Source organism: Zingiber officinale, chromosome 3A (assembly GCF_018446385.1).
Source record: "Zingiber officinale cultivar Zhangliang chromosome 3A, Zo_v1.1, whole genome shotgun sequence".
Lineage (NCBI taxonomy): Eukaryota > Viridiplantae > Streptophyta > Magnoliopsida > Zingiberales > Zingiberaceae > Zingiber > Zingiber officinale.
The window spans coordinates 103,325,054-103,342,536 of NC_055990.1; the positions used below are offsets into that span (position 1 = coordinate 103,325,054).

General features: G+C 43.3%; 1 protein-coding gene across 1 annotated transcript; it reads right to left on the minus strand.

Annotated features, from left to right (window-relative positions):
* Nucleotides 1–12,798: 12,798 nt before the first annotated feature.
* Nucleotides 12,799–16,327, minus strand: LOC122052201 (GDSL esterase/lipase At1g28600-like). The gene is made up of 5 exons (XM_042613617.1): nt 14,569–16,327; nt 14,279–14,494; nt 14,047–14,195; nt 13,261–13,537; nt 12,799–13,182 (listed from the first exon to the last, which is right to left on the minus strand). Exons 1-5 carry the CDS (start codon nt 14,780–14,782, stop codon nt 12,968–12,970), a joined length of 1,071 nt encoding a protein of 356 aa, XP_042469551.1. The 5' UTR covers nt 14,783–16,327; the 3' UTR covers nt 12,799–12,967.
* Nucleotides 16,328–17,483: the final 1,156 nt, after the last annotated feature.

Here is a 17,483-nt window from a genome sequence, read left to right on the forward strand (position 1 = left end):
CTCGGAATCGTTGTGTGCTTCCTTCTCGTCTGCCAGCGCACTCATCTGCAGCTCTTCATCTCTCGGACGCACCGAGCCCGTCGGCTCTCTCCCGTGCCAACCTTCTAGCTAGCTGCATCTCTTGCTCCTCGAGCAATCTTCCGCTCCGACTTCTCATCCCTCGGAAACTCTGCACGCTTTCTTCTCGTCCGCCAGTGTACTCTTCCACGGCACCTCGTCCCTCGGATGCACCGAGCCCGTCGGCTCTCTCCCCGTGTCGTCCTTCTCACTAGCCGCGTCTTCCGCTCGACTTCCTATGCTCCTAAGCTCCTTCACACTTAGATACAAGGGTTAAAACACCACATGACCTAACTTAACTTGTTTTATCACATAAAAACAACTTGGAGTTCCAACAATCTCCCCCTTTTTGATGTGAGCAACCCAAGTTAAGTTAGGGTAAACCAACATAAATTAAATGTAACAAATTTTGCATGAAAGTGCAAAAAGATAGAAATTTGTAATTAAGCTACCTTCCCCTAGACTTAATATTTTCTTCTCCCCCTTTGATCACATAAAAAATGGAGTTTCTAAAACGTCTAAGGGTACATTTTCAAGACAAATAAGAGAATTTAAACTATGAATTTATCAAGTTAAAATGTCTTGAAAAAATTGTTAATAAAAAAAATGATAGTGAAAGCCTTAAGTCAATTCTTGAAATCTTGAAATATTTTCTGAGAAATAGAACATGCATTTTTACATAAAAAAATACATTTTCAAGATTTAAGCAAATTTTATAGAGATAAGTCTTTAAATCAATTGAATAAACTCAAACGAAATTTTTTGTAGTAAAAAAAAATTGCGAAAAAATAACGCTAGCATACTCTTGAGAACAAGAAAATTTTAAGTTATTGCCAATTCTTTTCATTGCGATACTTAAATTTCATTTTAGTCTATTATAATTTCTCAAATTTAAAGCAGAGAATTTTGAATATACAGAAAATTTTAAGCTCTGTATTTGTTCCTCTAATATGTCATTTTTTAGTTTGTCGAAATCCGTTAATCGCCAAACTGTTGCTTAGGTTTCTTTTAACTCACTATTCTTTGTTAATAGCTTTTTAGGTTTTAATTTGCAATTTTTTTTCAAAAATATGATTTCTAATTTACAAAATCTTTCGACAATATAATTTCTGATTCGAAAAAATCTTTTGATAATATAACTTCTACTTCGTAAAAATCTTTCGACAATATAATTTCTAATTCGGAAAATTTTTTCGACAATATAACTTTTCCATTGCAAAAATCTTTCGACAATGTTTTGATTGAATTAGTCAATTGATTAGAAAATGGAGACCATACCTGATTTACCTTGTCGGATGTTGATTCTCCCTCTATTGAGTTGTTTTCTTCCATAGACTCTCCCCCTTCATCGATGCTTATCTGGGATGAGTTTTCTGTGTCCTCGAGATGGAATTTGGTTGTAGGCTATTCCGGGAATTTTCTCGATCTCGGGCTCTTCTGATGGTGACTTGGGGTCCATCGTGGAGTTCCAGGCGTCTGGGAGGGGATAAAACTTTATCCCTTCTCGCATAGATCGTGTTTGACCGCGATCTGGATAATATCTAGGTTTGGGCACCCAGAAGGGTTCCGGGTGCCTCGGAATGGTTCCGGGCGCTCGGACCAAAAAAGTCAATAGAGTTGACTTTTTCGGTCCGGACCCTCTGTTCCGGTTCAATTCGCCTCGATCTGGGTCTTCCGCTCTAGCTCCGCTTGCTTGGGTGATCTTGACCATCCGGAATAGGGCTCACCCAAACCCAACTTTCGACCTTCTCCTCGAGCAGCCTTCCTTCCTGATTTCTCGTCCCTCGGAATCGTCGCGTGCTTCCTTCTCATCCGCCAGCGTACTCATCCATAGCTCTTCGTCCCTCGGACGCACCGAGCCTGTTGGCTCTCTCCCGTGCCGACATTCTCGCTAGATGCATCTCTTTCTACCTAAGTAATCTTTCGATCCGGCTGCTCATCCCTCGGAAACTCTGCATACTTCCTTTTCGTCCGTCGGTGTACTCTTCCGCGGCACCTCATCCCTCGAGCGCACCGAGCTCGTCGACTCTCTCCCCGTGTCATCCTTCTCGCTAGCCACGTCTTCCGCTTGACTTTCTGTGCTCCTAAGCTCTTGTACACTTAGACATAATGGTTAAAACTGTTGGGATATATACTATAAGCCTAGCTTTTGTATGAACATATGTTTTGAAATATTTTGAAATGAGAATCACTTTGGTTAAATGTCTGCATTTTATATTTATATATATGTCAATGCAGTTGTCCATTTAATTTATATTGTAGATAACATGGTGTGTGGTGACATACAAAAGATCATGTTATCTGTTCCTTATAAATTATAAATAGTAGCTCATAACCAAGATGGATAGGGGCGATCCATTGGAACGGTTGTAGTGTAATTTGGTATTAGTTTATCTTGACTATAAAATTACACTAGTACACTATGTGTGTATTGAGCAGGACCGTTTGAGGTTGTTCGATTTGTACTGACTACATAAAAGAACAGAACCACTATTATTATGGATGTGCGCCCTCTTAATCCCTATATAATAACAAGCACGTATACTTAGTATTTATTTCTTTAACTTATCAATGGGTGAGATTTATTCGTTAAATCAATAGACCTGATAACTTGGGAGATAATACTATTTATATAGTGTGTTGTTGATTATAGAAGGAAACTGTGTCATAATTATTTAGGTTGATGATGTCCCCTTGAGGAGTTTATAAGGTTTATCATGTAAACTCTGCAGGTGGACTTAGTCCGGCATGATAATAAAGTTGAGTGGTACTACTCTTGAAATCAGATGTTAATTAATTTGGTTGTCAGTAACTCAATTAATTAATAGACATACGATATCTTAAACACAGGGAGATTAACACACTCATAATAAGAAGGAGCCCATATTGTAATATGGGATTGATATGGTAGTTCAATAATAACCCTTTAGTGGTATGAGTTATTATTGATGGACTTGGGTTGGGCGTTCGGGCCGAACACAGGAAGCCCAAGCCCATCAGGAGGCTTAAACCAATTCCTCCTCTAGGTCCCTGTTGTAGCCTCTATATAAAGCCTCACATCCACCCATCCATAACTTGGTTTGGTTTAACTAGGTTTGGTTTAACTTGGTTTAGTTTAACTTAACTTAGTTTGGTTTAACTTAAGTTGGTTTGGTTTAACTTAACTTGGTTTGATTTAACTTGGTTTGGTTTAACTTGGTTATAGAAAAGAGATTTTTCTAAACAGAATTCAGTTATAGAAAAAGAGATTTTTTTCTAAACAGAATTATGTTCTTTTTCTTTCTTTGTAACCGATGGCAAACCTATAAAAAGGAGTAGGTGGTGGCCCCTAAAACTAATTTTCTAATTCCATAATTCTCTTCTCTCCTCCTAGGGTCGGCGGCATACATCCTTCTCCTTGTGGCTGGCGCCCCTCACTTCCCCTCTTCCTCCTTGGTGGCCGAGGCCACCTTCACCTCCACCTAGGGCCGACGCCATTCTTCCCAAGCTAGGGCTGGCACCCCTCCCCTCATCCTTGAGGGGTGGCGCCCCTCCTTGCTAGGGTCGGCGCCCTCCTTGCTAAATCCATTGGTGGCCAGCGGCTTGAAGAAGAGGAAGAAGAATAGAAGGTGCCCCATCCTAGAGCTTTCTTTTGTAGTCGACGGTTTGGAAACCGAGAAGAGAAGGAGGGTGATGTTGTCTTGGTAGATCGTCACTCACATGACGTCCAAGAAGAGGAGAGGAATACGACAGAAGATCAAGAGGTCTTTAGCTACAAAGAAAAGGTACAACTAGTTCTTTAATTCCGCTGTGTATCTAGTTTTGTTTTCTTTGTATCATTTTTGGAATACCAACACAAGATGTCAGTGATCTTGTACTTTGATCAAGGTGTACTTTGATCATTCAAGAACTTGCTTGATTGATCAAACACATGTTTGATCAAACATGTGAGTTGCTAGGAAAAGTTTTGTTCTTGTACAATTTTTTTTTACAGGGAAATTGAAACATAATGGAATTCCAGCACATTCAAAAACATCACAGGACCTAACTTAACTTGTTTGATCACATCAAAACAACCTAGGGTTCCAACACCATATCCATAAGTTGTTGCTGGAAGACATCCTCTATGTATTCGGCTTGAGTTCGATCCGCACAAAGCTTCTATCTAGCCTATGTATGCTCTTTCTTCTCTCAATCTTTGAATCTAACTAATTTTTCCTCCTTTTGTACAGCTTGAATCATGTTGCGATCATGTTTGGCCGACAAGTGAAAGCTCGTAGGCGTAAAGTGACAGCTCGAATCATGTCCTTCCGATTTGCAGCTTCTACCTTGCAGTGCCCAACACTGGTCATCTCCTGACCCTCCTCCAAGCAGGGTGAGACTTCCCTTCCGCCTCTTGAGCAAGGAGTCGTGGAAATCCCTACTTCCTTATCATTCGACCGGACACCATTGTTGTTCGGGCTGCCTCAAGGGATGATTTGCGCATCGTCAGTCGCCTTCATGCCACCACCTTTGCCAACAACATAAGTGTCCCGCATCCAACTAGTTCTAGCGTCCCAGTCTTCTGGCAGGGCGACTTCAGACCCTTCTGGCTCGAGCAACCAGAGGTAAATAACGATAATCATCCATCTACCAACGGACGAGTATCACAGCGCAGATGACCCAGTGCCCCCTCACCCCTGAGCACCAGATCAGGATTCAAGGGACGCTCACACAGATATGGGTCAATGCTCGAGCTCGCACGACGATCATCTCTCCGGGGGAGCTCGTCAACAGCTAAAACCCAGATGTCAACTGGGGTATGTACGCTGCTTTTATATTTACTTTTTATCTGTTTGGCTCTTACACATTTCTTGTTGCTGCAGTTCTCGGTTGAGAGTCTGGCCATGTGCCACATGCCCACCTACTTGGAGCATGAAGTCCAGCAGCTACGTGCTTCGAGCGGCCAATCTGCTGCTTCACAAGCGTAGGTGGAGCAGATGAGCGTCGAAGTGGCCTAATTAAGGGTTGATCTGAATAAGAGATCCAAGTTGCTGGAGGGGGAGAGGGGTAAAATCGCCGAGCAGGCTACACAATTGGCCCAACTTAATAAATAGACCAGCACCTTCGAGTCCAAGATCTACTCGACCAACACCAGGAAGCTCCGGGATATCGAAGACTTGGAAATCAAGAATAAAGAGTTTCAAGGGTTGGCTCAGAACTTGAAGGAGGCAGAGGCCTCGCTGAACGCAGAGCGAGAAGGCAAGTCAGCCGATTGGTCTGTAGTGAAATCCCAACTCAACGCTAAGGATGAGGAGTTGGTCAAGTTGAAGGCAGAGCTGGAGGCATCCTGAGCGGCCCTTGAGACCTATCAAGGTGATGAGCCTAACCAATTAGAGCTCATGAAGTGGGCCTACCTCCGCTCGGACACCTTTAATGACCAGGTAATCGATTGTTGGGTTTTTTGGGCCGCAAAAACTACTTTGTGCATTGCGGAAACCTCGAAACCCCGCCACCGGATCTGTGTGAAGAAATAAAATTTACGTAAAACTTCGAGTACGAGTTTCTAGCCTAGATCTAAACTAGATCTACAAAAGAGAAGAGCTTTACCCTTGATACGATGCCCTTCGCAATCCCACTCGTCCAAGGTTCGCCGGATCTCGAGAGTATCAAAGTAGATACTCCTCTATGTGTATCCACACAAGCAAGAGATGAAGAAACCAAACAAAAGGTGTGCTAGCACCTTTGAAAGGTTCGGCCAAGGTGGAGGAGAGGGAGAGAAGAGAGAGCTTGAGGAAGAAGATGAGAGTTACACAAAACCAAAATGAAACTCATAACCAACCATTAAGTGGTCGGCCACTTCAAAGCCTTTTAAACCTCCATGGGATACCAAGAGTCACAACTCTTGGTCTCCCTCATGAGGTGGCACACACATGTGCTAGCCTTGATGATGTGGCACATCATTATTAGCCCACTTAATGCCAACTCACAAATGAGGTGGCAAATGGTCAAGTCAAACTTGACCCTTCATCTTCCTTTCAAATCAAGTTAAACTTGACCACTTCTCTCCCATGATTGATCAAATATGACCATTGGTTCAAGTTAATTTTAATTTAATGAATCTCTATTCATTGAATTAAATTGACTCAATGAGTCTAAGTCCAAATTAGACTCATTTAACACATGAACCAAATTGAGTCCAACTCAATTAGCCTAATTTAGATTACTCTTAATCCAATTTGATTCATCACATGGACCTAATCCTTTAGATTCATCAAATGAACCTAATCTCTATCTAATTGCCCTTTGTGTATGACCCTATAGGTTCTTATAACATTGGTAATGCTCCTAAACTCATTTAGAAGCATAAGTAATGAGCGGTATCTAGCAACACATCATTACTACCCAAGTTATAAGAATGTTGAGATCCAACATCACCTTGTGTCTACTAATTGTGACTCTTCACAATATATGACAAGTGTCCTTCTATCCTTGACATCTAGATTGATCAATGTGAGACATAGACCGTGTCATCCTCTAATCAATCTAAATCTTGAATCCCAAGTAGACTCACTCAATCAAATGAGCTCAACATCTCATATTGACTTATTTGGGCATGGTCATGCACTTAGTGGTCTCACTCTATCAAGAATATCGATGTCTCTCCCATCATATAGGAGGGATAGATCTCATCTACATCACTCACATCCGTCCGCATAATTTGTTACATACCCAATAATCGCCTTTATAGTCCACCCATTTACGGGTGACGTTTGACGAATCCAAAGTATGTAACTCCTTATGTAGGGAACCATGGTGACTTCAGGTCCAAGGATTAATAGTCATGCTAATAGCCACATGAGAAAGTATATGACACTCATATAACGATCCATGATACTTTCTTATGGCGGGTCATTCAGTATACATTCTCTAATGCATACCCATGTGTCAACTTGATATCTCCATATCCATGACTTGTGAGATCAAGTCATCGAGTTGACCTACATGCTAGTCTCATCGTATTAACATTGTCCTTGAATGCTAATACTTGACTAGGAATGATTAAGAGTAGTGTTCCCTATATCATCTCACTATCGATTCAACTAACCGATTGATATAGGTAAGAACCTTCTACTAAAGGACGCTATTATACTTAGTTATTTGACACCAATACAAGTAAGCATAATAACCATAAACAAATGCCTTTAAATATATAAGAATATGATACAATGAGTCCATACAACAATCATCAAATGATTGGCTCTAGGGTTCTAACTAACACCGATTGGGCGCTCCATCTTTTCAACCTTACCATCGAAGGGACACTCGACCAACTAAAGAGCAGTGGCCATATCCCGACCAGCCTGATGAGCAAGGTTATCAGCCGAGACAAGATGACTGAGTTGTTGCTCGCTGAGACAAGATGACTGAGTCGTTGCCCGACGACGTACTCGACTACCTCGAGTGAGCCTGCTCTTGCGTATCTTGTATTCTTTTTGTATTACCCCCTTATGGCCTTGTAAAAACTACAAGTATTAATGAATGGTCGCCCATTCGACGCACCTTTTTATTTGATGTCATTCCTTCGTGCTGTTAGGACCCTTGGCGGTCGGCTAGAGGGAGGGGGTTGAATAACCCTACACAAATTAAGCAAACAGACCATTCTCGACTTATAACTTAATTAAAATAACACTTGCATAAGAATAATAAAGGAGACTAAAAGGAAAGAGGCACAGCAGGTTTACTTGGTTACAACCAGGGAGATTGTTAATCTAAGGCAGATGAAGTCGCACTAATTTCTCCTTCAGGCGAAAAAGCCTCTTTATAGCAATGAATACACAGAAACATAAGCTAAACATAAAACTGAACGAGTACAAGTGTTGTTTCTCTTTTTCTTATTGTTTTTAGCTTCTGGGAGCAGGGCTGCCTATATAGCCCTGCTCGGGGCGCCTGGAAGGGTTCCAGGTGTCTGGAATGGGATAATATTTTATCCCCAACGCAACAATACATACCACGTCGAATGTGGCTAAGTTTTAGGTTCCGGGTGCCCAGAGTCCGGGAGCCTCGGACTGGTCCGAGCGCCTCGAGCCCTAGAAGTCAGCATTTTGCTGACTTTTGGTCTCAACCTCCTACTTTGGTTCCACTTGCAACGGTCCGAGTCTTCCGCTCCGGCTTTGCTCGCTTGGGTGATTTTTGTTGGTGCGGTTAGCACTAACGGTCTAACTCAGGTTTTGATGAATAATAAAATAGGTTAAGTTAGGTTTGTTGTGATCTAACACTTTGACTGAATGTGCAGGAGAAGTCCAGATAGGTCGGCGGGCTGACCGGATATTTGACACGAAGCTCAGCTAGGTCAATGGGCTGACTAGATAGTTGGCATGAACCCCAGCTAGGTCGACGGGCCGACCGGATAACTGGTACGAAGCCCAGTTAGGTTGACGGGCTGACTGGATAGCTGGCACGAAGTCCAGCTAGGTCAACGGGACGACCGGATAGCTGGCATGAAGTCTAGACAGGTCGACGGACTGACCAGATGTCTGGCGGTAAGTTAAGGTAAGTCACTGGAGGGGAGTAACTTGATGAGGACACATTCTCAATCAGGGAACTTAGGCGTCGATCCAACTTAGAACTATTTCAGAAATCTAAGTTGAGATCGTGACTAGATTCTGGTCTCGGGGAGATAAAATCTAACTACTACTCTGTTTGAATATAATTGTTCTAACAGTTTATTTTGCAGGGTAGTATAACTTTTATTTTACCTCGGACTAACATTTTCTTACAGGAAAATGACTTTCTGGAAAATGGTGGTCCGGGTGCCTGGAAGGGATCCGGGCGCCTGGAGTTGGTCCAGGTGCCTGGAACTGGTCGGAGCGCCCGGATGGCAAATTCTATCTTGACAGCTAGGAGTGCGCCGATTAGTCTGACGATGTCACGGTCCAGGCACCCGGAGCACTCCTATAAAATAAAGCCTCCACCAGAGCTTCACAACAACAACTTCTGCTATAACTGCTCTGTTGTGCACTACTCCTGTGACACCGCGAGGCTTCTCCAACAACCTGCGATTTAACCTTCTATTTCTATTGTTGGTATTTTTTTTAAATAATTCCTGTACTCACTTTGTAATCATTTTTGCAAATTATTAGTGATTGCCCAACGAAAGCACTCAACGAGTGTAGGCCTTGGAGTAGGAGTCGACGAAGGCTCCGAACTAAGTAAAATTAGTTGTGTTAGCATTGTGCTTATTATTTTCCGCTGCTTACTCGATAACAAACTTTCGAAAATCGCTATTCACCTCCCTCTTGCAAACTCTACGATCTAACAATTTTGGCCATCCAGAATAGGGCTCACCTAAACCCAACTTATGGCCTTCTTGAGCAAGCTTCAACTCCGGCTTCCCGTTCCTTGGAAACGCCACACACCTCCTTCTCGTTCACCCTCATACTCTTCCGCAGTACCTCGTCCCTCAGACACACTGAGTTTATCGGCTCTCTCCCGTGCTGTCCTTCTCGCTAGCTGCGTCTTTTGCTCGACATCCTATGCTCCTAAGTTCCTGAATAGTTAGACACAAGGTTAAATACAACAGGACCTAACTTAACTTGTTTGATCGCATCAAAACTACTTTGGGGTACCAACACATGCTATGTCGTTTGATACTTTCTTGTTTTATTTTTGGACTTGTTTGTCCCTGCGTTTCTGCTTAGGATCGATTTGGACTATGAACCTCTTACCATTTTGCGAAAAACTTTTAAGTGTGGCTTCATGGCCCAACCGGTCAGCGTTTATACTACTCGTTTGGATAAGCCATTGTTCGTTAGTCTCGGGTTTATAGCTGTCGCTCGGTTGTTGGAGCTGCAAACTTGGATTTAAGGTCGTTGTTCGATCATTGACATGTGTAGATAAGGATTTAAGGTCGCCACTCGACCGTTGACGAAGACTAGGGTTTAACATCACCACTCGAAGGTTTAGGGTCGTCACTCGACCGTTGATGACGACAAGGGTTTAAGGTCGCCGCTCGATCGCTGATGACGACAAGGGCTTAAAGTCGTCGCTTGACCGTTGATGACGACAAGGGTTTAACGTCGCCGCTCAATGGTCGATGAAGACTAGGGTTTAACATCACCACTCCATGGTCGGTGAAGACTAGGGTTTAATGTTGTCGCTTGACGGTCGATGAAGACTAAGGTTTAACATTGTCGCTCGATGGTCAGTGAAGACTAGAGTTTAACGTCGCCACTTGACTTTTAACTTGGCCGATTGGCTCAAGAGTCTGGAATACTTGTAATTTTATTCATATTTTCCCTACATCCAAAAGACATATGTGCACTTATACAGGTACATTTATATTTACTCATGCACCTCGCTATAGCCAACAGCGTGGATCCTGAGTCATCGGGCGTGCACCTTCTTTGCTAGTTTGGAATCATCACTGGTCAACCCACCGATGATCATGCTATTTCTCTTCAAGCGGAATTGCTCCTATTCTCCCCCTCTCGATCTAAAGGTTTGCTTTGTTCGGCAGAGACTTGGGTAGGACTCTGATCGTCCCTTCTTTGAGATTAATGATGGCGTGGCTCGACCGTCGTCCTTTCTTCCTCCCTTTGCCCGGTTGATCAGCGCCTGTGTCGCCAATCAGGAGATGGTGGTCGACGGTGACGTTCTCCCTGGGGCAATCGAAAATTTACCGACGTCGGGTCATAGTAATCCAAGGTGTTGTGTGTTGGTGATTGGTGGATGGAGCAAAACATTGGCGTCCAAACCTTACCTCTTGTATCATTTGGACGACCGGCTACCACATGTTGCACGACATACGTTCTAGGCTCATAGTCTGACTGTGACCCCCCCCCCCCCCGATCGAGGGCCCTTGGGTCGCTGATGGTTGCTCGGCGGTCACCTCTCAGGCACTATTGCACCTTCAATCGGCACCTCCCTTCTTTTGACCGTTTGAGCTTCCTCTAGGTTTATGTATTCTGTTGCCTTCCTTTGCAAGTGATCAAAGTCCCTCAGTGGCTTCCGAATGAGCGATCAGAAGAATTCCTCCTCAGTGAGCCCCTGGGTGAAGGCGTTCACCAATATATCTAAGGAGACCGCTGGGATGTCCATGGCCTCTCTGGGCTCTTTCTTCAATGAAAACAAGTTTACGCTTGTCTTCTAGTGGTGACGACTGCTGACAAAATGGTGAAAGAATGTCACTCGGAAGTCCTTGAAGTGGTGGATTGAGCCGATTGGCAATCTCTTGAACCAACATTGTGCTAATCCGAAGAGAGTGGTGAGGAAGATCTGACATTTAACTCTATCAGTGTATTGATGAAGTGTGGTTGCATTGTCAAATTTGGCCAAGTGGTCGTTTGGGTCGGTGGTTCCATTGTACTCTCTTATCACTATCGGCATGTAGTGCTTTAGCAGAGGGTCGTTCAGAATCCCCTTCGAAAACTGCTGGTTGATCTGCTCGGGCGAATCATCGTTCCTTGGTGCCTTCCCTTTCCTTGCATCTCGAACGGACACATTGTTTGAGGAAGAACCCCGGTCCTTGTCCGCTCGACCCCGCTCCTCCAATGGGGTCCTGAATAGTGATCGGTGGAAGGGGATAGGCGCATTAGGCGCCTCCCCATATGTGCTGGCCGACTTCTTGTTGTTACCCCAAGCGGATGCTCGGTCCTCTCGGTCACCATATTCAGTTGGTCGACCAGCGCGCTGATGCTGCGAGCTCCTGCGCTTGGCACTCAACCAACGCTTGTTGTTGTTGCTGCTCCATTATCTTCGGCGCCCGGGCTTGTATCGAGCTCTTCTTGCGTCAGCGTCACCATTGTGAATCGTCCAGCGTCTTCCATTTTCTCGTTCGGATGTAGGTTATGTTCTCACAGACGACGCCAAAATGATTATGTCCAAAAGCGTGAAATTGGAAAGCTGGGAGGTGGCGGCTTCACTGACCGGATGTGAACTTCACTCCGCTCTACAAAACAAATGACGTTAGTGCCGAGCCAGGGAAGGGGTCCCCGATGTTGGTCATCCGACGATCAAATTAGTCACCAGAATGTGGAGAAAAACGGAGCAACAGTAGAACTCAAGAATCATGCGTACCTTCGCAAGTGATGGACCCCCATTATATAGCCTCTGGTGGACGACGTGCACACTTCTCAATGCATGAGCATGCTCTCCAATATGTCATATGAAAAGACTTATCAGGAAAGTACCTCTGACACAATACCTTAACAAGGTATGTATATTCCTGACAAGACAGTAGAAGCTTTCGTCGTACAATTCGTCTGTCGACCATGCCTCGTGTTAGCGGCACTATATCCCAAAAAGATGTCGAGAGATACTACAGTGATTTCGTTGCTAGGCTGAGCGGGGTAGCCGCTCTGCCGAGACTTAGCTCTATCTGCGGCTAGGTCCCGTTGTTTGGCCAAGCGGGGTAGTCGCTCGGTCGGGACCCCTCTGCTCTAACGACCTCAGGTGGCTCTTTCCATGCGGTGACTGTTTAGTAATGTGACCTCCCCCGTTTGGACCGGCTACTCGGTCTCCCTCAACGTCCTGCTACGCTGTATTGAGCATCAGCTGCCTTATATGTCATCCCGAGCTGGACAGGTGGTCTGTTCGGACATGTCTCCTATCGGTCGGGCCCTGACTACCTGACCGACCATTGACATTGTCCTTCGTTTGACCCTCTAACATCCAGACATTGACCACTTTAACTTTCACCTCCAACCTAGTAATTGATCCCGTACCAAATGGACATCCCCATCACCGCATCAATAGAAAAAAAAAACACACCTTTTACCGTTGCCAATTTTTTCATTTTTTTAGCCATAGATAAACAGATTGATATTACTTTTTTTTTTCTAAAAACATCAAAATTATAATTCGTTTCTATCATTTCTCACAAACTCATGCAAACTTCCAACCGAACAAGATTCTGCATGCAGAGTCTCGCTGCCTCACTTGTCGCCGGAGCTCAAAATGGGGGATCGAGGTAAGGGCCATGCAGCCAGCCGGCGGCGATGATCCGGTGGGCGGTCTCCGTCATGTGGATCCCGTCCCAGCTCACGTGCGTGGTCGGATCGGGGCACACGCTCGAGCCATTCTGATCGCACTTCGCCCGCATATTGAAGTTGTACCGCCCGGATCCCGGCGCCCCACAGCAAGTCCTCAAAGCTCCGTCTCTGAATCCTGAAGACCAAAGCGGTCACCGATTAGTCCTGTTTAGTTCGTCTGTGTTTGGGCCTTTAATCGGCGATTCATGCTCACCGTATTTGAGGGGATTGACGGCGAAGTCGAAGACCTGGGAGTAGAGGTCGGCGTAGCGGATGGAGACGGCCGGGTACTTCAGACGGAGATGGTCGAGCTGCCGGCGGAGCAACTTGTTGTGGTACCAGGACAAGGCGTTGTGGCGGCGCATGCAGCCGGTCCGGGGGCCGTAGTCGTCGGAGTCGGAGGTGTTGTAGAGCGTCAGGTACAGCGGGAAGCAGCCCACCGGAAGCAACGCCGGCACGATGAGGTCGACAGCGCCGAGGCCGATCAATCTCTGTAGTAAACATGTTCTTGAGTACTTATTGTTAACAGAATTTTGACAGCACCCTCTACTATTTTATATCTTAAGCAGAAAATCAAAAGTGGAATCATAATAAAGGGCACTCTTTTTTATTTTTAATCAAAAATGCCAGATGAATTTAACCTGTTCAACAAATTCACCTGTAGTTGCTATATGCATAGAAAAATATTAATTTTATAACATCTACAAAATCCTAGTGATTATAATATACATTTAATTATGTTCATGACAATTATAATTTATTATAGCAGCTGTAATTTTATAATTATTACCATACTACTTTAATTTGTTCATCCAAATTTATGATTTTTTAATAAAAAATTAAAAAGATGCCCGTGATTTCAATAAAAAAGTGCTCTTTTAATTTTATATTTTAAATATTAGGGAGTATTTTGATATTAATGAAATGATAGGGATTATTTTTAATATCTGTTAGGTTTGAATCATAGAAATAGCAGGTTCTTCCTCGAATTTCGATTTACCTCGATGCCTTCTCCGATTGCTGCGGCAACCGACGGCGCGAAAGTGCTCACCTCAGCAATCGTCCGGCTGGCAAATAGGCCAGTGCTGTAGTCGTTTCCGCCGAACTCGCCGACCACCAGCAGCGATCCGCTCAAGAAATCCTTGCAATCTGCGTCATAAAAGAGGGTTTTTTAGGGCGAATTCGAGGACGACAGTGACCTAATTTTGGGAATTGGAGGGGAAAGTCTCGACCTTGCGGCGAACCGCAGATGGAGGGGAGCAGGTTCTGGAACCGGTCGATCTGCTCGTGGATGGAGGCGTTCACCCAGAGCCCCTTGCTGAGGTTGCGCTCATGGAAGAAGGCGAACGGGAGGGTGGTGGCGGCGATGAAGGCGAAGTTGGCGCCTTGGTCGAAGCTGGCGTTGGCGACGGTGTTGGGCGGCAGGTGCGGCAGCCCGATGCCTTCGGCTACAATGGAATCGAACCAGAGATCAAAAAAGGAGCAACCTTTGAGAAACGCAGGTGAAGATATACTCCAATACCGATGAAGTCGATGATGAGACGGCCGTCGGAGCAGCGCCCCGTGGCTTTCCCGAAGTAGGTCATGCCGTAGGGTAGGCCGGCGATGACGACGTTGCCGGTGTCGGAGAGGGAGTCGCCGAAGTTAAAGAGGGCGTTGTAGCGCCCGGATTGGGAGAACGGGAGTAATGACAAGAAGACAAGGAAGAAGAGAAGGCTGAAGAACTTCATCTTCATGGTAAAGAAGCAGTTCCTTTGCTCTGTTCTACTTCAAGACTGCACAAACTTTGTCACTCTGTTTATATTCCTTTTTTTCTTTTTTATTTCTTTTAAAAAACAATATAAAAAATTAGTTTTAAAAAAATAAATTAAAGAAAAAATAATAATTAATTTTAGGAAAAATGTCACCTTCGTGTGTTTTGTTGGATGTATCACACCTTCCAGGTCTGGTGGCAAAAGGTTATCTTAGAAACAGAGCAAACTGATTTTGGTTGAGAGACGTTGAGTAGGAGCTATCGAGATGGAAGGGGTTCGACCGAGTCAATTTAGACTTGGAAAGGGAGTAGACAAGTAGGAAGGAGGCTTGAAGGCTTCGGGTTAAAGAAGTGGACAAGTTGATACGGAGATGAGCGAGGCGGACCTAGACGCGAACTAAGGTAGAGACGGACGAGTTTGCGGTTAAAAATCGCTTGGAACTTTTGAGAGTTATAGTAAACGAGCTACATTGTGTTTGTAGCTAATGAGGTTTAAAGTTTGACGACGTTAAGTGGATTCGAGCAAGGTGAACTTGGGTTAGACAAGATGGCCTAGCTTCTCGAGGTCTACCTTAGCAAAACTAACTCATACCCTTTGTATCTATACCAATTCAACGTAGTCTTGTAAGTAATAACAAAGTTAACATATCGGATGTCTTTAAAAAAACATGCAACAAACCAACTGATCGATGTTCCCTGCTGGTTAACTGAAGCCACTGATCGATCAACATTTTGACACTGTTGCTTAGAAGGCAAGCCAAGTTTTAAAGCGACTTATGCAATTGCAAGAAACATTGCTAGCTGTTGGAGTGCAACATCACAACAACAACATCACCACCAAATCTTTCTCCATTGGCTACATTGTGATAGTCTAACGATCTAAAGATTGTGGGAGGATTTCTCAAAGGTTTGTACTTGAGAATTAGTTCTTCTCTTCGCGACTTTATTCGCTTTGATTCCATCTCAACAACTTGTTGACAGGACCGCACATGAATTATAAGGTTTTAGGAGCTACAAACTACGATTGCTTCTCTTCTTCTTTTTCCTCGTGGGCAAAGGAATATGTTCATGGGCAAAGGTTTGATCTCCCCTTTTAACTTTGCCAAAGGTTGTTAGGGCAGTCCTTAGCCAATGGTGTTTGCTTGACGATAAGGAAATGTTTGTATGTTTAAGTGACAGAGACAACAATGCACCCACATCCAATTTGACTATGAGGGTAGCGAAAAGGGTAGAGGGGGACTTTAATAGTTGGAAGGGTAGAGGGGGACTTTAATAGTTGGAGAAGGATCACGACTCGGAGTAGTTAAGGATAGCTAGAGAAAACTATGCAAAGGTGACATTTTGGTGTTAGTAAAATGCAAGTGAAGCATTCAAGAGTTTTCATAGCGATCTCCCTTGGTCCGAGATTAAACCTAATCTTAGACCAACTACTCTATGATCTTCATCATGCCTCTCTTTATAAGTCGAAATATTTTGAGAACATGACTCAACTTGATTCGAACTCTCATCTTACTATTTTATTAAAAATCTCCCCCCTTTACTAACTAACTTTGGTGAAGCCTAAAATGTATTTACGTTAATGTTCTTTTTTCTATTTACACTAAAAATAATTCCAAGGTTTATTAGTAATTCCACAAGCGAAATAATCAATGATCTAGAATTCGAGACTCAGCTAAAGCGTATTATTATGAATTTTTCTCATCATTAATTTTCACTGGTTATTTTATATATAAAAAAATATAGTTCTTTTTAGTCTCATATCTTAGAATTGACAACACTGATCAAAAAAGCTTCTATAAATATTTTAGAGCGACGATGTTAAAAAATATACTTTTCTTAGTTTTTTTTTTTAAGTAAGACAAGTATAATATTAAATTAAAATAATTTTTTTCATAGGGAAGTCCATTGCAGTAGTCATTATTGCATAAGTTGATGAATCATACCCAAATAATTAATTCTTAGTTTATAAGGGTGATACTAGAAAATCCAAACAATTCAGATTTTCAAAGACCCAAATAATTTATATATTATTATATTACACACGCAACGCGTGTGCACGATAACACTAGTATATAGAAAAAATCACTTTAGAATCTAACTTAGACGCCACTAAACCAAGCATCTCCCAACCTCTCAACCCCTTAAAAGTTAATAAGAAAGTGTAATCCATAAAAAAAATTACAAAAAATCTTCATGAACCAAGCATGTTTACAACGAGTACATGTTTGATTGATGCATAAATAGTAAGGTATCATTTAGATTTGGAACTACTTGGAACTCCTAATTAAATTTGGAGCACAACTTATGTACATTTAGAGGTTGACCTATCAAAACTAGACGACAGTAACACTAGCAATCAAGAGACAGACAACCTTCTATGTTCATCCTTTATGTTCAATTCGATCTTGAATTATTCTTCGCAGCTTGTGGGAGAAAGATGAGGTAGCGAGCTTATTGTCTTTTCTTATTCATGCATTATTATACCACTGTACTAACTTTGTATTACAGGGATATTTTTTATATTGTGGAACTAACTCTATTTTGCAGAAACTCATGGGATCGGTCGACCAAACAAGAGGTTCAGTCGATCGAACCTAGCTGATGTGGCAGGGTTTAGATCACGCAGAGCCAGATGGAAGTTAGGAGGATTGGTTGATTGAACCCAGGAATCGATCGATCAAACC

What these genes read in the sequence shown, in the direction of transcription:
- LOC122052201 (XM_042613617.1), bottom strand. Translation starts at nt 14,782, where the DNA reads ATGAAGATGAAGTTCTTCAGCCTTCTCTTCTTCCTTGTCTTCTTGTCA. An exon ending in CATCTGCGGTTCGCCGCAAG is followed by an intron (nt 14,196 to 14,278) that starts GTCGAGACTTTC and finishes TTTATGACGCAG; the next exon opens with ATTGCAAGGATTTCTTGAGC. An exon ending in CGTCAATCCCCTCAAATACG is followed by an intron (nt 13,183 to 13,260) that starts GTGAGCATGAAT and finishes TTTGGTCTTCAG; the next exon opens with GATTCAGAGACGGAGCTTTG.